General features: G+C 40.7%; 1 protein-coding gene across 2 annotated transcripts in view; it reads right to left on the bottom strand.

The window, feature by feature from the left end:
* Positions 1-20,742, bottom strand: part of LOC128695552 (alpha-(1,6)-fucosyltransferase-like) — a 136,849-nt gene that overhangs the window by 14,795 nt on the left and 101,312 nt on the right. Inside the window, exons 9-10 of one of the 2 annotated variants that reach the window (XM_070093166.1) lie at positions 18,642-18,792; positions 9,342-9,481 (exon numbers count right to left, since the gene is read on the bottom strand). In XM_070093166.1, coding sequence (XP_069949267.1) covers positions 9,342-9,481; positions 18,642-18,792 — 291 coding nt within the window. The remainder of the gene's footprint in view (positions 1-9,341; positions 9,482-18,641; positions 18,793-20,742) is intronic. The other variant, XM_053786227.2, reaches the window with a different exon arrangement.

Genomic DNA, 20,742 nt, shown 5'->3' with positions numbered 1-20,742 from the left:
CGCTTGAATGAGGCCGAACCAGAGCAATTTTTCGAAAGCTTCGAAAATCAGGCTCGAGCCTTGAGGTGGCCGGAACAGCACTGGGCAGCGTTGGTTCATACAGCATTATTGGGTAAGGCACAGGAATTTACGTCGGTATTAACTGACGCTGAATTCTCTGATTATCAAATAGTGAAGACCACAGTGTTGGGAGCATATACATGTATCCCAGCTAAATATCGTAAGACCTTCAAATTGAACAGGCGGCAGCTTGGTCAATCCCTGGTGGACTTTGTGAGACAGCAAACCAAAGCTTTTACCAGCTGGTATAAAGCGAGTGGTGTCTCTAACTTTGAGGAGCTGGTGCAGCTTATTCTGATTGATAACCTGCTGGAGTCTGTGGGACCCGAGGTTCGTGTCTTTCTGCAGGATCGTGACTTAACCACTGCATTGGAGGCAGCCAGGTGGGCTGATACCTTTGAAACGAACCGCTCCTTGTCCGAGCGGTCCCGTCTCTCTTTTCAACAGTCTGGCGTGAGCAGAGATCGACAACATTGGAGAATGAAGTGCCAGCCGGAGGGAGAGCGTCTACGTCATCCAACTAAGTCACCTGGTGAGCCACGCTTCTCAACATATGGTCCCCCTGCGGAGAGGCAAACTACTTATGGAGCATCTCGACAACAATATCCAGAGAGGCACCAGCCAGAACGACACCACTTGCAACGTCATCAGGGAGTAAAGGGCAAGCCTGTCGTCTGCTTCAGGTGTAATAAAGTAGGTCACATCAGTTCCAACTGCCCCCAAAAACCTCAACCCATCGGGAAAATCTCTAATATCCCTAGTAACATGTCCCCTAGAGAAGTAGAAAAAGTTATGGCCCCTTATTATTGCGAAAGTCTCATTTCCCTTCAGGAAAACTCAGAACCAACTAAAGTAAATACCTTTAGAGATACTGGAGCATATTGCTCACTTGTCAGAGAAGGAATATTACCCCTTTCAGAGAATACTTCTTTGAATTCCTCAGTTTTATTGGAAGCATTTGGAGGAGCTATATATTCTGTTCCTTTGCATAAAATTTATGTACAGTGCAAATATTACACTGGGTACTTGACTGTAGGTGTCTCAAAAGGATTTCCCATGAAAAATGCCATGTTATTACTGGGTAATAACATTACTACTGTTAGTTCGTGTCCTGAACCTATAATGATTAATGCTTCTCCAGTGTTGGCCATAACTCGGGCAACATCCCAAGGGTTGTCTGGAGAGAATGTTGACCTATCCTTGGACGACTCCGATCTCGGAATAGCCACGTTGTTTTATGAGACACACCGGCCGGAGTCTCGTAAATCAAGTGAACAGACCCCGATCAAGTCTTCCTATTCCCAGGTTGCAGGATTGCCAGATGTCTCTGTTTCCATGCCCGAGGGACTGTCCTTCCGGGAGGAACAACGAAAGGACCCTTCTTTAAAATTCGCTTTTCAGGCAGCCATGGGTAAATCGTCTTTGGGTCATCCAGTCAAGTATGAAGTTAAAAATGATTATTTGGTCTGCACTGAGACTGGTAAGGAGATAGAGGGCCGGCAATTATACGACAGGTTAGTGGTTCCAATCAAGTATAGACCTCAGATATTAAATATAGCTCATAATACGTCATTAGGAGGTCACTTGGGAATTACAAAAACCTTGTATAGAATCACAAAAGAATTTTATTGGCCAAAATTAAAGAAAGATGTGAAGAATCATATTAGGTGTTGCCGAGAATGTCAGCAAGTTGGAAAACCTGGACATTCCATTAAACCTGCACCTCTCCAACCCATACCTGCTGATGGAGAACCTTTTGCAGATTTAATTATAGATTGTGTAGGTCCACTACCTAAGTCAAAGTCTGGAAACCAGTATTTATTTACAATTATGGATAAAGTAACCAGATATCCTGAAGCAATCCCTATGCGTAGTATCAATACTAAAGCTATTCTCAAAGCTTTAACAAAATTCATTTCTTGTTTTGGCATTCCTAAAACTATACAAAGTGATCAAGGTACTAACTTCACTGCCAAAGCATTTAGGGAAGTATTAACTAGGTTAGGGATAATTCACAACTTATCCACTGCCTATCACCCTCAGTCCCAAGGCGCCTTGGAAAGATTCCACCAAACATTAAAAACAATGATGAGAAGTTTTTGCATGCACTTTCCGACAGATTGGGATGAATCTCTACCGTTGTTGCTGTTCTCAGTACGAGAGACGGTGCAAGAGTCTACAGGGTATAGTCCGTTTGAGCTGATCTTTGGGCACAATGTACGAGGTCCTCTTCGGGTGCTCAAAGAAGGATGGATGGGAGAAGACGTAAGCTCAGCACTCTACAACCCGTCTTCAAGGTTGCAGGTGGCACGTGAGTTAGCCAAGGCTAACCTAAAGACAGCTCAAAGTAAGATGAAACAGAGGTATGACAGAAGTGCACAATTCCGCTCCTTCCATCCAGGAGACAAGGTGTTGGTGCAGGAACCTATACCTGGCCACACCTTGAAAGCTAGATTTACGGGACCTATGCAGATAGTAAGTAGATTATCTGATTTAAATTATGTGGTAGCTCCCATTGATAAGACCTCAAAAACAAAAACTTACCACATTAATCAAATCAAGGCCTTTCATACACCAGATAAAGTCCCAGTAATGACTCTGTCCTCTACCTCTGAGGACGACTCTGACTCTTTGCACTCTATCTCTGAAATTAATACTAAACTTTCAAATTCTGTCCTCCTCAAGGATCCTAGCCCGTTAATGGATGGATTATCTGAAATACAAGCAACCATTTTAACTGAGCTTCTACAGTCATATCCTAATATTTTTTCGGATGTGCCGAAAAAATGTACGTTAGGTTACCATGATGTAGATGTGGGAAAATCTAAACCAATTAAACTCTCCCCCTACAGAGCTAATCCTGAAAAGCAAAGGCTACTTCAGCAGGAAGTAGACTTCTTGTTAGAACATGGTTTAGTGGAGGAGTCATCTAGTCCATGGGCTTCACCGTGCATCCTAGTAAAAAAGGCTGATGGAGGGTTTCGTATGTGCACAGACTACCGTAAAGTGAACGAGGTCACAATTACAGATGCTTACCCTCTTCCTCGTCTGGATGACGTAATTGACTTTGTGGGTAAGGCTACTTTTGTGTCCAAATTAGATCTCCTTAAAGGTTACTATCAGGTACCTTTGACAGATAAGGCGAAGGAAATCTCTGCCTTCGTAATTCCAGGAGGTCATTATCAGTATACAGTTACCCCCTTCGGAATGAAAAATTCCCCCTCTTCATTCCAGAAACTCATCCATCAGGCTATTAAAGGACTTGAAGGCACGGCAGCATACCTAGATGATATTGTTGTGGTGTCTGATACTTGGGATCAACACCTACTTAGACTTAAAGCTCTGTTTGAGACCTTTAAGAATTCCCAATTAACAGTTAATTTATCTAAATCTTCCTTTGGCCAGGCCACTGTCACTTTTCTAGGCCATGAAGTAGGTAGTGGTAATGTTGCACCTAAACTTGCTAAAGTTCTTTCGATTAAAGAATATCCAGTTCCTCATGATAGGAAATCTCTTCAACGTTTCCTAGGCATGATCGGATTTTACAGAAGATTCTGTAAGAATTTCTCAGATATTGTAGCCCCTCTTACCTCTCTTACCAGTCACAAAGTTCCCTTTATTTGGACTTCAGATTGTAACACTGCTTTTAATAAAGCAAAAAGATTATTGTGCTCTGCACCCATTCTCCTGTCTCCAGACTTCTCCAAACCTTTTTCATTACAGGTTGATGCTTGTGAGTCTGGGGTTGGGGCGGTACTATTACAAATCGGGAACAAGGAGCTGCAGCCAATCGCATACTTTTCAGCCAAGTTCCAGCCACATCAGAGAGCTTACTCTACCATTGAAAAAGAAGCCCTCGCGCTGGTACTGGCTTTGGAGCATTTCGATGTTTATGTGGGCCAGACATCGCAGGTGGTCACAGTCTACAGTGATCACAACCCGTTAGTCTATCTCCAAGCCATGAAGAATCACAACACAAGGCTTATGCGTTGGACGCTCAGGCTGCAGCCCTACAACATAAAAATTAAATATATTGCCGGCAAAGAAAATGTGTTGGCAGACTCTTTGTCAAGAGTCTAGTTTAATATTTTATTTAGGTTAGGATGTATTTGTGGTAACCCCCTTTCAAGCTCTTTTTTTTATCCCCTGATGTGGGTTTTTTTTTTAGTGAGGGGATACGGGCTACCGTCCGCTTGTATCTTGGACCTATGTTGGCCTATCTGATTGCTGTCTCGCTCTGAGTTTAGGGTTTGGCTTTTGGTCACTAGGAAAGCTGAGCTCTATCTAAGAGTTGGATGGTGGAGAGGATAGGCGGTCCCATTATTTTGTGCCATGGCGGCACGGTTACCACTGGGAGGTGGCAGCTTAATCCTGAGCCTTCTCGGGGGTGGGGGTGTGGCATGCAAAGAGTACGTAACCTTTATTCGGCGCATGGACACACCCTCATTTACAGGCTATCTCCCCCAACCAGCGAACCAGGTTGCTAAGAGTTGGTGATGGGGCCCCATCGTTCAACTAGTGACCAGGTTCTAGTCAATAAGAAGGTGGGATTGGCAATCGCAGAGGTTATGTGGATACCGCTCTCCTGTCTGCCCTTGTCATTCCCATTCTAGAGCTGGTTGAGCACGGTCTGCTATCTTGTGGCTTCTATTTCTGCCTTGCTTACTGTGACGTGCACTATACTTATTACTGTACATAGTGTACATATTGCTGTTCTAAATTGGTGAAGGATAATATAAGTCTAAACTTTTTCTGCTGTGTTTCTTTTGCTCCCATTACACCTGGGATAACAGGCCTTTGAAATCCTAGGTTGTAATACCCCACCCCGAAAGTGATAGTTTGACTGCTGGCTGCTTGTTAAGGTAGGGTCAGTCTAGCTCCTGCTGTCCGTTCCCCTCCTTCCCCCCCCCGAAAGGTGACGTGTGGGGCTCTGGTCCAAACAGTAAATCACTCGACTCACAGCTCCCAACACTACTGTAAGTACATGCCTGCCTTGTATTCTAGTGGATTTATTGGTTGAAAGCTTCACTTTGGACCAATAATAAACTTAGTCATTTCCCGCCTTGCTCTAAGTTGATTGTTGTAATAATCACCACGTCTTTTAGGTATTGTACTTGTCATGGAGAGTGATTATTTAAGCAGTGGGTAACCTGTCTATCTTTTCAGCTTGGATGACAGAGAGGGTCACCTGTCAATCAATGAGAAAAACTGACGGAGACGGACTAACGTCCTGGAGACGTCCCATATTGGATTTAATTATCTGTGCACCTGTATGAAATTGCAGGACGTAACCCCACATCATTGCAGTGGTAAAGAACCTGCTTTCCTGTCATCGGGATAGAATACTCACGGCGATGCTCTCTGAAGAACTAGCCGGTGGTGGTCACCAACACCTGCGACCCCCCCCCACACATCAGCAACGGCTAAGATTTCAACAACACGAAGTGTCACCAACACCAGATACCCCAATATATATATATTAGCGTTGAGTTCAAATGTTATTTTATTCATTTCATTTTTCATTTTTCTTTCAAATAGGATATACGTGTCATGTTTTATTGTTTTATGTTTGCTTTAATAAATAATAAAGTGTTTATCTTTATTAATTATTATTTCGTTTTCTATTCATTAATTTTCCTGAGGAGGAGCCAGCTTTCGTAATACTGTCTGAAGTTATTACAGAGCTGAGTAAGCCTTCACAAGGAGTAGCAATAATGTTGAAGGATAATATATGGCTGGGAAAGAGTGACTATAAATGTATTAATTCAAGGATTATGTGGAGTAAAATAAAGGTTGGATATGAAAAGTGGGTTATAGCAATTGTATATGCACCTGGAGAAGAGAGAAGTGTACAGGAGAGAGAGAGATTTGGGGAAATGTTGAGTGAATACGTGGGGAGTTTTGAACAAAGTGAGAGAGTAATGGTGGTTGGGGATTTCAATGCTAAAGTGAGCAAAAATGCTGTGGAGAGAGTAGTAGGTAAATTTGGGATGCCAGGGGAAAATGAAAATGGGGAGTCTTTAATTGAGCTATGTGTAGAAAAAGGTTTAATAATAAGTAATACATATTTTATGAAGAGGATAAATAAATATACAAGGTATGATATAGCACGTAATGAAAATAGTTTGTTAGATTATGTATTGGTGGATAAAAGATTGATGGGTAGGCTCCAGGATGTACATGTTTATAGACGGGCAACTGACATATTGGATCATTATTTAGATGTAGCTACAGTTGGAGTAAGAGGTAGATGGGAAAAGAGGAAAATGGAAACGACAAGTAAGAGGGAGGTGAGAGTGTATAAACTAAGGGAGGAGGAAGTTCGGGTGAGATATAAGCAACTATTGGCAGAAAGGTGGGGTGGTGCAAGTATGAGTAGTGGGGGGGGAGTTGAAGAGGGTTGGAATAGTTTTAAAAATGCAGTATTAGAATGTGGGGAAGAAGTTTGTGGTTATAAGAGGGTGGGTGCAGGAGGAAAGAGGAGTGATTGGTGGAATGATGAAGTGATAAAAGAGAAAAAGGTAGCTTATGAGAGGTTTTTACAAAGTAGAAGTGTTATAAGAAGAGTACAGTAAATGGAGAGCAAAAGAAAGGTAAAGAGAGTGGTGAGAGAGTGCAAAAGGAGAGCAGATGATAGAGTGGGAGAGGCACTGTCAAGAAATTTTGATGAAAATAAGAAAAAAAAATTGGAGTGAGTTAAACAAGTTAAGAAAGCCTAGAGAACAAATGGATTTGTCAGTTAAAAACAGAGTAGTGGAGTTAGTAGTTGAGGAGATGGAGGTTTTGGGTAGATGGAGAGAATATTTTGAGGAACTTTTAACCCTTAAACTGCCGAAGTAGATCTACGTTCACATGCGTAGTGCTCCAAAAGTAGATCTACATTTTTTTTTACATATTTTCAAATATAACAAAAAAAGTAGATTAAAGTTTTTTTTACACTCTTTCAAATGTAAAAAAAAAAGATCTACTTTTTTTACATACTTTCAAATGTTGAAAAAAACGTAGATCTACGTTTGGACAGTTTAAGGGCTAAATATCGACGAAGAAAGAGAGGCGGTAATTTCATGCACTGGTCAGGGAGGTATACCATCTTCTAGGAGTGATGAAGAACAGGATGTGAGTGTGGGGGAGGTACGTGAGGCATTACGTAGAATGAAAGGGGGTAAAGCAGCTGGAACTGACGGGATCATGACAGAAATGTTAAAAGCAGGGGTGATATAGTGTTGGAGTGATTGGTATTTTTGTTTAATAAATGTATGAAAGAGGGGAAGGTACCTAGGGATTGGCGGAGAGCATGTGTAGTCCCTTTATATAAAGGGAAGGGGGACAAAAGAGATTGTAAAAATTATAGAGGAATAAGTTTACTGAGTATACCAGGAAAAGTGTACAGTAGGGTTATAATTGAAATAATTAGAGGTAAGACAGAATGAAGGATTACGGATGAGCAAGGAGGTTTCAGAGTGGGTAGGGGATGTGTAGATCAAATGTTTACATTGAAGCATATATGTGAACAGTATTTACATAAAGGTAGGGAAGTTTTTATTGCATTTATGGATTTAGAAAAGGCACATGATAGAGTGGATAGAGGAGCAATGTGGCAGATGTTGCAAGTATATGGAATAGGTGGTAAGTTACTAAATGCTGTAAAAAGTTTTTATGAGGATAGCGAGGCTCAGGTTAAGGTGTGTAGAAGAGAGGGAGACTACTTCCCGGTAAAAGTAGGTCTAAGACAAGGATGTGTAATGTCGCCATGGTTGTTTAATATATTTATAGATGGGGTTGTAAAAGAAGTAAATGCTAGGGTGTTCGGGAGAGGGGTTGGATTAAATTATGGGGAATCAAATACAAAATGGGAATTGACACAGTTGCTTTTTGCTGATGATACTGTGCTTATGGGAGATTCTAAAGAAAAATTGCAAAGGTTAGTGGACGAGTTTTGGAGTGTGTGTAAAGGTAGAAAGTTGAAAGTGAACATAGAAAAGAGTAAGGTGATGAGGGTATCAAATGATTTAGATAAAGAAAAATTGGATATCAAATTGGGGAGGAGGAGTATGGAAGAAGTGGATGTTTTCAGATACTTGGGAGTTGATCTGTCGGCGGATGGATTTATGAAGGATAAGGTTAATCATAGAATTGATGAGGGAAAAAAGGTGAGAGGTGCGTTGAGGTATATGTGGAGACAAAAAAAAAAACATTATCGATGGAGGCAAAGAAGGGAATGTATGAAAGTACAGTAGTTCCAACACTCTTATATGGGTATCAAGCTTGGGTTGTGAAAGCAGCAGCGAGGAGACGGTTGGAGGTCGTGGAGATGTCCTGTCTAAGGACAATGTGTGGTGTAAATATTATGCAGAAAATTCGGAGTGTGGAAATTAGGAGAAGGTGTGTAGTTAATAAAAGTATTAATCATAGGGCTGAAGATGGGGTTGTTAAGGTAGTTTGGTCATTTAGAGAGAACTGATCAAAGTAGAATGACATGGAGAGCGTATAAATTTGTAGGGGAAGGAAGGTGGGGAAGGGGTAGTCCTCGAAAAGGATGGAAGGAAGGGGTAAGGGAAGTTTAGTGGGCGAGGGGCTTGGACTTCCAGCAGGCGTGCGTGAGCGTGTTCGATAGGAGTGAATGGAAACGAATGGTATTTGGAACCTGACGAACTGTTGGAATGTGAGCAGGGTAATATTATGTGAAGGGATTCAGGGAAACCGGTTATTTTTATATAGCCGGACTTGAGTCCTGGAAATGGGAAGTACAATTCCTGTGCTCTAAAGAAGGGGTTCGGAATATTAGCAGTTTGGAGGGATATATTGTGTATCTTTCTACGTATATGTTTCTAAGCTGTTGTGTTCTGAGCACCTCTGCAAAAACAGTGATTATGTGTGAGTGAGGTGAAAAAGTTGAATGATGAAAGTATTTTCTTTTTGGGGATTTTCTTTCTTTTTGAGTCACCCTGCCTCAATGGGAGACGGTCAACTTGTTAAAAAAAATACTAATGTGGGTCTCAGAGTGCTCGTTTCCTGGTGGCAAAGCTCTCTATTCTCATGCTGCGGGTCTAAGTTCGATTCCAAGTAAGGGTGGAATAATGGGTACCCAAGGTATTAGTGGACCGGTGTGGGTCGCGTCCTGGGACAAAGTTGACCTAATCTGCGGGAAATGCTCAGCATAACAAGGTACTTTACATTTTGTAGTATGTCACTGATGTCAGCTTTGGTCTGCATACCTTGTACATATAGAAATAAAGATGTTACATTATTATTATTATTGAGATACTGTGTTTAGGTCTCACCTGCGGTCGTGGTGGTGGAAGCGAGACTTCAGAAAACTTGGCCGCTGTGCATATGAAAAATAAGTCGAGTCTAGAGAGTAGAATTTATCAGAAGCGTCTGGATGTAACGTCTGCATTATCTCGTACACTAACCTGCCAAACTGCGTGGTAAAACATCCATGTGTTACCTTAAAAATTATATTTACTGAAAATAATTCCAATAGCTTATTTTACTTATATTCAACTTTGTTATATCTTCATGAAGATCTTACAAACATACTCTGAGTTTTTTACTTCTTTCAGCATATATAAACGTTTTAGTTTACATCCAGAAAAATAAAAAAATATGGGAAAATGTTTTCCCGCGTCCAAGAACAGCAGAGCAGAGTAATGTTATTTTGTGTTAAGAAGAGCAGAGCACTGTTACTTTGTGTTAAGAACAGCAGAGCACTGTTACTTTGTGTTAAGAACAGCAGAGTACTGTTAATTTGTGTTAAGATCAGCAGAGCACTGATACTTAGTGTTAAGAACAGCAGAGAACTGTTACTTTGTGTTAAGAACAGCAGAGTACTGTTACGTTGTGTTAAGAACAGCAGAGCACTGTTACTTTGTCTTAGGAACAGCAGAGCACTGTTACTTTGTGTTAAGAACAGCAGAGCACTGTCACTTTGCGTTAAGAACTGCAGAGCACTGTTACTTTGTGTTAAAAACAGTAGAGCACTGTTACTTTGTGTTGAGAACAGCAGAGTACTGCTACTTTGTGTTAAGAACAGCAGAGTACTGTTACTTTGTGTTAAGAACAGAAAAGCACTGTCGTTTTGTGTTAAAAGAACAGCAGAGCACTGTTGCTTTGTGTTTAGAAATTCAGAGTGCTGTAACTTTGTGTTACGAATAGCATAGCACTGTTACTTTGTGGTTAGAACAGCAGAGCACTGTTACTTTGTGTTAAGAAGAACAGAGGATTGTTACTTTGTGTTAAGAACAGCAGAGCACTGTTACTTTGTGATAAGAACAGCATAGCACTATTACTTTGTGTTAATAACAGCAGAGTACTATTACTTTGTGTTAAGAACAGCAGAGCACTGTTCCTTTGCGTTATGAACAGCAGAGCACTGTTACTTTATGTTAAGAACAGCAGAGCACTGTTACTTTGTGTTAAGAACAGCACAGCACTGTCACTTTGTGATAAAAACTGCTTAGCACTGTTCCTATGTGTTGAAAACGGTCGAGCACTGTTACTTTGTGTGAAGAACAGCAGAATACTGTTACTTTGTGTTAAGAACATCAGAGCACTGTTACTTTGTGTTAAGAACAGCAGAGCACTGTTACTTTGTGTTAAGAACAGCAGAGCACTGTTACTTTGAGTTAAGAACAGTAGAGCACAGTTACTTTGTTTTATGAACAGCAGAGCACTGTTGCTTTGTGTTAAGAACAGAAGAGCACTGTTACTTTGTTTTAAGAACAGCAGAGCACTGTTACTTTGTGTTAAGAACAGCAGAGCATTGTCACGTTTTGTTAAGAACAGCACAGAGCTGTTGTTTTGTGTTAAGAACATCAGAGCAATGTAACTTTGTGTTAAGAACAGCAGACTACTGTTGCTTTGTGTTAAGAATAGCAGAGCATTGTTACTTTGTGCTAAGAACAGCAGAGCACTGTTGCTTTGTGTTAAGAACATCAGAGCGCTGTAACTTTGTGTTAAGAATAGCATAGCACTGTTACTTTGTGGGAAGAACAGCAGAGCACTGTTACTTTGTGCTAAGAACAACAGAGGATTGTTGCTCTGTGTTAAGAACAGTAGAGCACTGTTACTTTGTGTTAAGAACAGCAGAGCACTGTTGCTTTGTGTTAAGAACAGCAGATCACTGTTGCTTTGTGTTAAGAACAGCAGAGCACTGTTACTTTCTGTTAAGAACAGCAGAGCACTGTTGCTTTGTGTTAAGAACAGCAGAGCATTGATACTTTGTGTTAAGAACAGCAGAGCACTGTTGCTTTTTGTTAAGAACTTCAGAACTCTCTAACTTTGTGTTAAGAACAGCATAGCACTGTTACGTTTTGGTAAGAACAGCTGAGCACTGTTACTTTGTGTTAATAACAGCAGAGCACTAATACTTTGTGTTAAGAACAACAGAGCACTACTTCTTTGTGTTAAGAACTGCAAAGTACTGTTGCTTTGTTTTAAGAACAGCAGAACGCTGTTGCTTAGTGTTAAGAACAGCAGAGCACTGTTACTTTGTGTTCAGAACAGCAGAACACTGTTACTTTATGTTAAGAACAGCAGAGCAATGTTACTTTGCGTTAAGAACAGCACAGCACTGTCACTCTGTGATAAAAACTGCAAGCACTGTTGCTTTGTGTTAAGTACAGTAGAGCATTGTTTCTTTTTGTTAAGATCACCGAACATTGTTACTTTGTGTTAAGAGCAGCAGAGCACTGTTACTTTGTGTTAAGAACAGCAGAGCACTGTCACTTTGTGTTAAGAACGGCAGAGAACTGTTGCTTTGTGTTAAATTTAGCAGAGCACTGTTACTTTGTGTTAAGATCAGCACAGCTCTGTTAATTTGTTGTAAGAACAGCAGAGCACTGTTACTTTGTGTTGAGAACAGCAGAGCAATGTTACTTTGTGTTAAGGACAGCAGAGCACTCTTGCTTTGTGTTAAATTCAGCAGAGCACTGTTTCTTAGTGTTAAGATCAGCAGAGCACTGTTAATTTGTGTTAAGAACAGCAGAGCGCTGTTACTTTGCGTTAATAACAGAAACGCACTGTTACGTTGTGTTAAGAACAGCAGAGCACTCTTACTTTGTGTTAATAACAGCAGAGCACTATTACTTTGTGATAAGAACAGCAGAGCACTGCTACTTTCCGTTAAGAACAGCAAAGTACTGTTGCTTTGTGTTAAGAACAGCAGAGAACTGTTGTTTAGTGTTAAGAACAGCAGAGCACTCCTACTTTGTGTTAAGAACAGCAGAGCACTGCTACTTTGTGTTAAGAACAGCAGAGCACTGTTACTTTGTGTTAAGAACAGCAGAGCACTGTTGCTTTGTGTTAAAATCAGCAGAGCACTGTTACTTTGTGTTACGATCAGCACAGCACTGTTAATTTGTGTTAAGAACGGCACAGCACTGTTACTTTGTGTTAAGAACAGAAAAGCGTTACTTTGCGTTAAGAACAACAGAGCACTCTTACTTTGTGTTGAGAACAGCAGAGCACTGTTACTTTGTGTTAAGAACTGCAGAGAACTGTTGCTTTGTGTTAAGAACAGAAGAGCATTGTTACTTTGCGTTAAGAACAGCATAGCATTGTTTCTTTCTGTTAAGAAGTGCAGAGAACTGTTGCTTTCTGTTAAGAACAGCAGAGCAGTGTTACTTTGTGTTAAGAACAGCAGAGCGCTGTTACTTTGCGTTAATAACAGAAACGCACTGTTACTTTGTGATAAGAACAGCAGAGCACTCTTACTCTGTGTTAATAACAGCAGAGCACTATTACTTTGTGATAAGAACAGCAGAGCACTGCTACTTTCTGTTAAGAACAGTAAAGTACTGTTGCTTTGTGTTAAGAACAACAGAGCACTGCTACTTTGTGTTAAGAAACAGCAGAGCACTGTCACTTTGTTTTAAGAACATCACAGCACTGTCATTTCTTGATAAAATGTGCAGAGCACTGTTGCTTTGTGTTAAGAAGAGCAGAGCATTGTTACTTTGTGTTAAGAACAGCAGAGCACTGTTACTTTGTATTAAGAACAGCAGAAGACTGTTGCTTTGTGTTAAGAACAGCAGAGCATCGTTGCTTTTTGTTAAGATCAGCAAAGCATTGTTACTTTGTGTTAAGAACAGCAGAGCACTGTTTCTTTGTGTTAAGAAGAGCAGAGCACTGTCTCTTTGTGTTAAAAACAGCAGAGCACTGTTACTTTGATTTAAGAACAGCAGAGCACTGTTACTTTGTGTTAAGAACAGCAGAGCACTGTTGCTTTGTGTTAAAATGAGCAGAGCACTGTTACTTTGTGTTAAAAACGGCACAGTACTGTTACTTTGTGTTAAGTACAGAAAAGCGTTACTTTGGGTTAAGAACAGCAGAGCACTCTTACTTGTGTTAAGAACAGCAGAGCACTGTTACTGTGTGTTAAGAACAGCAGAGCACTGTTACTTTGTGTTAAGAACAGAAGAGCATTGTTACTTTGCGTTAAGAGCTGCAAAGAACTGTTGCTTTGTGTTAAGAACAGCAGAGCAGTGTTACTTTGTGTTAAGAACAGCATAGCATTGTTACTTTGTGTTAAGAAGAGTAGAGCACTGTTGCTTTGTGTTTAGAACATAAGAGCACGGTTACTTTGTGTTAAGAACAGCAGAGCACAGTTGCTTTGTGTTGAGAACAGCAGAGCAGTGTTAGTTTGTGTTAAGTACGGCAGACCACTGTTATTTTGTGTTAAGATCAGCAGAGCACTGTTACTTCATGTTAAGAACAGCAGAGCACTGTTACTTTGTGTTAAGAACAGCAGAGCACTGTCACTTTGTGTTAAGAACAGCAGAGCATTGTTACTTTGTGTTAAAAACAGCAGAGAGCCGTTTTTTTGTGTTAAGAACATCAGAGCACTAAAACTTTGTGTTAAGAACAGCAGAGCACTGTTGCTTTGTGTTAAGAACAGCAGAGCATTGTTACTTTGTGTTAAGAACAGCAGAGCACTGTTGCTTTGTGTTAAGAACATCAGAGCGCTGTAACTTTGTGTTAAGAACAGCATAGCACTGTTATTTTGTGATATGAACAGCATAGCACTGTTACTTTGTGCTAAGAACAACAGAGGATTGTTGCTCTGAGTTATGAACAGCAGAGCACTGTTACTTTGTGTTAAGAACAGCATAGCACTGTTACTTTGTGGTAAGAACAGCACAGCATTGTTACTTTGTGGTAAGAACAGCATAGCACTGTTACTTTGTGCTAAGAACAACAGAGGATTGTTGCTCTGATTTATGAACAGCAGAGCACTGTTACTTTGTGTTAAGAACAGCAGAGCACTGTTACTTTGTGTTAATAAGAGCAGAGCACTGTTACTTTGTGTTAGGAATAGTAGAGCACTGCTACTTTGTGTTAAGAACAGCAGAGCACTGTTGCTTTGTGGTCTGGTGGCTAAAACTCTCACTTCACACACGGAGGGAACGGGATCGATTCCGGGCGGGAGCACTGTTGCTTTTTGTTAAGAACTTCAGAGCTCTCTAACTTTGTGTCAAGAACAGCATAGCACTGTTACTTTGTGTTAAGAACAGCAGAGCACTGTTACTTTGTGTTAATAACAGCAGAGCACTATTACTTTGTGCAAAGAACAACAGAGCACTACTTCTTTGTGTTAAGAACTGCAAAGTACTGTTGCTTTGTTTTAAGAACAGCAGAACGCTGTAGCTTAGTGTTAAGAACAGCAGAGCACTGTTACTTTGTGTTCAGAACAGCAGAGCACTGTTACTTTATGTTAAGAACAGCAGAGCAATGTCACTTTGCGTTAAGAACAGCACAGCACTGTCACTTTGTGATAAAAACTGTAGAGCACTGTTGCTTTGTGTTAAGTACAGTATAGCATTGTTACTTTTTGTGAGGATCTCCTGAGCATTGTTACTTTGTGTTAAGAACATCAGAGCACTGTTACTTTGTGTTAAGAACAGCAGAGCACTGTTACTTTGTGTTAAGAACAGCAGAGCACTGTTTCTTTGTGTTAAAATCAGCAGAGCACTGTTACTTTGTGTTAAGAACAGAAAAGCGCTGTTGCTTTGTGTTATAAACAGCAGAGCACTCTTACTTTGTGTTGAGAACAGCAGAGCAATGTTACTTTGTCTTAAGGACAGCAGAGCACTCTTGCTTCGTGTTAAAATCAGCAGAGCACTGTTACTTTGTGTTAAGATCAGCAGAGCACTGTTAATTTGTATTAAGAACAGCAGAGCACTGTTACTTTGCGTTAAAAACAGAAAAGCACTGTTACTTTGTGTTAAGAACAGCAGAGCACTCTTACTTTGTGTTAGTAACAGCAGAGCACTATTACTTTGTGATAAGAACAGCAGAGCACTGCTACTTTCTGTTAAGAACAGCAAAGTACTGTTGCTTTGTGTTAAGAACAGGAGAGCACTGTTGCTTAGTGTTAAGAACAGCAGAGCACTGCTACTTTGTGTTAAGAACAGCAGAGCACTGTTACTTTATGTTAAGAACAGCAGAGCACTGTTACTTTGTGTTAAGAACAGCAGAGCACTGTTGCTTTGTGTTAAAATCAGCAGAGCACTGTTACTTTGTGTTACGATCAGCACAGCACTGTTAATTTGTGTTAAGAACGGCACAGCACTGTTACTTTGTGTTAAGAACAGAAAAGCGTTACTTTGCGTTAAGAACAACAGAGCACTCTTACTTTGTGTTGAGAACAGCAGAGCACTGTTACTTTGTGTTAAGAACTGCAGAGAACTGTTGCTTTGTGTTAAGAACAGAAGAGCATTGTTACTTTGCGTTAAGAACAGCATAGCATTGTTTCTTTCTGTTAAGAAGTGCAGAGAACTGTTGCTTTCTGTTAAGAACAGCAGAGCAGTGTTACTTTGTGTTAAGAACAGCATAGCATTGTTTCTTTGTGTTAAGAAGAGCAGAGCACTGTTGCTTTCTGTTAAGAACAGAAGAGCACGATTACTTTGTGTTAAGAACAGCAGAGCACAGTTGCTTTGTGTTAAGAACAGCAGAGCAGTGTTACTTTGTGTTAAGTACAGCAGACCACTGTTATTTTGTGTTAAGATCAGCACAGCACTGTTACTTCATGTTAAGAACAGCAGAGCACTGTTACTTTGTGTTAAAAACAGCAGAGCACTGTCACTTTGTGTTAAGAACAGCAGAGAGCTGTTGTTTTGTGTTAAGAACATCAGAGCAATGTAACTTTGTGTTAAGAACGGCAGACCACTGTTGCTTTGTGTTAAGAACAGCAAAGCATTGCTACTTTGTGTTAAGAACAGCACAGCACTGTTGCTTTGTGTTAAGAACATCAGAGCGCTGTAACTTTGTGTTAAGAACAGCATAGCACTGTTACTTTGTGGTAAGAACAGCAGAGCACTGTTACTTTGTGCTAAGAACAACAGAGGATTGTTGCTCTGAGTTATGAACAGAAGAACACTGTTACTTTGTGTTAAGAACAGCAGAGCACTGTTATTTTGTGTTAAGAATAGCAGAGCACTGTTACTTTGTGTTAAGAACAGCAGAACACTGTTGCTTTGTGTTAAGAACAGCAGATCACTGTTGCTTAGTGTTGAGAACAGCAGAGCACTGTTACTTTGTGTTAAGAACAGCAGTGCACTGTTACTTTATGTTAAGAACAGCAGAGCACTGTTACTTTGTGTTAAGAACAGCAGAGTACGATTACTTATTGTTATGAACAGCAGAACACTGTTACTCTGTGTTTTAAGAACAGCAGACCACTGTTTCCTTGTATTAAGAAAAGCAGAGCATTGTTACTTTGTGTTAAGAACAGTAGAGTACTGTTGCTTTGTGTTAAGATCATCAGAGCACTGTTACTTTGTGTTAAAAACGGCAGAGCACTGTTGCTTTATGTTAAGAACAACAGAGCACTGTTACTTTGTGTAAAGAACAGCAGAGCACTGTTACTTTGTATTAAGATCAGAAGAGCACTGTTAATTTGTGTTAAGAACAGCAGAGCACTGTTACTTTGTGTTAAGAACAGAAAAGCACTGTTACTTTGTGTTAAGAACAGCAGGGCACTGTTACTTGGTGTTAAGAAAAACAAAGCGCTGTTGCTTTGTGTTAAGAACAGCAGAATACTGTTACTTTGTGTTAAGAACAGTAGAGCGCTATTGCTTTGTGTTAAGAACAGCAGAATACTGTTGGTTTGTTTTAAGAACAACAAAGCATTGTTACTTTGTGTTAAGAACAGCAGAGCACTGTTGCTTTTTGCTAAGAACAGTAGAGCATTGTTACTTTGTGTTAAGAAGAGCAGAGTGCTGTTACTTTGTGTTAAGAAAAGCTGAGCTCTGTTACTTTGTGTTAAGAACACCAAAGCACTGTTACTTTGTATTAAGAACACCAATGCACTGTTACTTTGTGTTAAGAACAGCGGAGCACTGTTAATTTGTGTTAAGAACAGCAGAATACTGTTGCTTTGTTTTAAGAACAGCAGAGCACTGTTACTTTGTGTTAAGAACAGCAGAGTACTGTTACTTTGTGTTAAGAACAGCAGAGTACTGTTACTTTGTGTTAAGAACAGCAGAGTACTGTTACTTTGTCTTAAGAACAGAAAAGCACTGTTGTTTTGCGTTAAGAACAGCAGAGAACTGTTACTTTGCGTTAAAAACATCAGAGCACTGTTGTTTTGTGTTAAAAGAACAGCAGAGCACTGTTGCTTTGTGTTAAGAACTTCAGAGCGCTGTAACTTTGTGTTACGAACAGCATAGCACTGTTACTTTGTGGTTAAAACAGCAGAGCACTGTTACTTTGTGTTAAGAAGAACAGAGAATTGTTGCTTTGTGTTAAGAACAGCAGAGCACTGTTACTTTGTGTTAAGAACAGCAGAGCACTGTTACTTTGTGTTAATAACAGCAGAGTACGATTACTTTGTGTTAAGAACAGCAGAGCACTCTTACTTTATGTTAAGAACAGTAGAGCATTGTTACTTTGTGTTAAGAACAGCAGAGCACTGTTAATTTGTGTTAAGAAATGCAGAGCTCTGTTACTTTGTGTTAAGAACAGCTGAGCACTGCTACTATGCGTCAAGAACGGCAGAGCACTCTTATTTCGTGTTAAAAACAGAAGTGCACTGTTGCTTTTCGTTAAGAACTGCATAGCACTGTTACTTTGTGTTAAGAACAGCATGGCACTGTTGTTTTGCGTTAAGAACAGCAGATCACTGTTGCTTTGTGCTAAGAACAGCAGAGCACTGTTGCTTTGTGTTAAGAACTGCAGAGCACTGTCACTTTTTGTGAAAAACCGCAGAGCACTGTTACTTTGTGTTAAGAACAGCAGCGCACTGTTACTTTGTGTTAAGAACAGCAGCGCACTGTTACTTTGTGTTAAGAACAGCAGCGCACTGTTACTTTGTGTTAAGAACAGCAGTGCACTGTTACTTTGTGTTAAGAAAGGCCGTAGTGTAATGTGCAGTTTTCTTCCTTCCATAAACCCATTTAGAGAAGAATCTAATTTATAAGATTTTGTAGAAGCAGGGAATTAAAGAAAAAATGGAATCAAAGAGGTGATGAAGGAATCACCTCTACTACAGTGTAATTATAAGTACTGCATTATAAGTGTCGTCATAAAATCCATAATTTGGGACCATAGCTTTTGCATACGAAGATCAAAATAGTACTCACATTGGAAGAGAAAGTGAGAATGACGTAGTCTGAATGGGTCAAGAAGTGTATATCAACCAGGAGATCTCTGAGAGAGGTCAGAGAGCGTCGTGTGCTCATTTGAACTACATCTATCTTCTTCTGATGGTAGAGAATCTTGTAGTGAGGATACCTGGCCAATAATAATGTTAGGAATAACAAAAAAGGCACAATACCGTGACTGGAACGATACACAGATAACCCGCACTTAAAAGAGAGAAGCTTACGACGACGATTCGGTCCGACTTGGACCATTGACAAAGTCACACTAACCAGATGTGGAGCAGGACGGCTATATATAGGCAGGAAGACGTGGTGGTAGTAGTAGCAGTAGTAGTAGTAGTAGTAGTAGTAGTAGTAGTAGTAGTAGTAGTAGTAGTAGTAGTAGTAGTAGTAGTAGTAGTAGTAGTAGTAGTAGTACAAGAATTGTATATAATATCGACAAGATGAAATTAAGACACATGCACAACACCCGGGCATCCCCATTGTAGACGTTTCGCCATCCAGCCAGCCACTGCATGGAGAAACGTCCACAACAAAGACAACCAGACACCGCACATGTGTCCTAATTTCATCAGTAGTTGTAGTAGTAGTAGATGAGGAAGAGGTAGTAGTAGTGGTAGTGGTGGAAGTGGGAAATAAGGAAGACGAGCCAGTCAAATACAAAGGAATGGGAGCACTGCAAGAGAGCTAGATGCCCACAGAGGGAGAGCAAGCGCACAGAGGTGCGTGAAAGGGGAAGTGGTGAAATAAATGAAGAAGGAACAGAAACACGAGACAGGAGAGAGAAAGACGACCCAGAGGAGGATTCAGGTTAAGTCACGGGTGTTCTGAAGTTTGGAGCATTTTACAATGTAGTGGGAGAGGAAGGCATCTTCAGAGACGAAGCCAGGGCTAAGGTTCATACAAGGAAAGTTGTGTATTAGAGAGGATTCAACTAGACGGCGACTGTTCGAGTTGGAAGTAGGGAAGACAGTTTTAGCAGAAGACCAGTCAATAGGGTGGCTATGATCTCTGATGTGACAGAAAAGAGCATTGTTAGTGTCGGCAAGCCTAACACTATTTTTGTGCTCCCTAAGTCTGTCAGAAAGAGATCGACCAGTTTCTCCGAAGTATTGAAGAGGACAGGAGGAGCAAGAAATAGAGTAGACACCAGGAACATCTGTAGAGGGAGGAGAGGTATGAACGAGAATAGTGCGAAGAGTGTTAGTCTGGCGGAAGGTAAGCTTGATGTCTAAGGGACGGAGAGAATTGTTGAGATTAGAAAGACCAGAAATGTAGGGAAGGCAGAGGATAGAAGAGTTCCAATGAGTAGAGAGTTTGCGAGAGAAGAAATTGCGTTTAGCACGTGAGAGGGCAGAGTCTATGAAATGGGAAGGGTAGCCAAGACACATGTGCGGCGTCTGGTTGTTTTTGTTGTGGACGTTTCGCCATCCAGTGGCTGGCTGGATGGCGAAACGTCTACGATGGGGATGCCCGGGTGTTGTGCATGTGTCTTAATTTCATCTTGTCGGTATTATATACAATTCTTGTACTACTACTACTACTACTACTACTACCACCACCTCTTCCTGCCTATATATAGCCGTCCTGCTCCACCTCTGGTTAGCAGAGCACTGCTTACTCACGATACATTACTCTAACAGAGTAAAGATCAAACCAGCGAGTGGCACAACCAATGAGTCGTCCAAACTAGCACTTGCAGCTGTCGTTAGTGGCAGGCTGCAAGTCAAATGTAATGCGATTTTATCGCTCAAAGAGGCCTTTGTTGTCGTCTGTACAGACTACACAGAGGCTGAGAAACTACTTATCATCACTGCTACTACCACTCTACGAGACCAGGGATTTCTTGTCTTGACTTCCCCAGCACTGAGGGCCAGGAGAACTGTGTTCCTCAAGCGACTCGACAACCTTATCACTGTACAGGCCACTGAAGAAATCAAGTCATCTATCGAAGCAAAGAACCCTTGGGCCAAGGTGGACTTCATTACTAAAATACCCAATGCTTCATCCATGCTGAAGGTTACCTTCAGTGACGTCAACATGGCAGCCAGAGATCTCGCTGAGGGCCTGGCTATTCACT

Source organism: Cherax quadricarinatus, chromosome 42, assembly GCF_038502225.1.
Source record: "Cherax quadricarinatus isolate ZL_2023a chromosome 42, ASM3850222v1, whole genome shotgun sequence".
NCBI lineage: Eukaryota > Metazoa > Arthropoda > Malacostraca > Decapoda > Parastacidae > Cherax > Cherax quadricarinatus.
The sequence above is the reverse complement of the archived record's forward strand: the minus strand, read 5'-3'. Positions and strand labels throughout refer to the sequence as shown.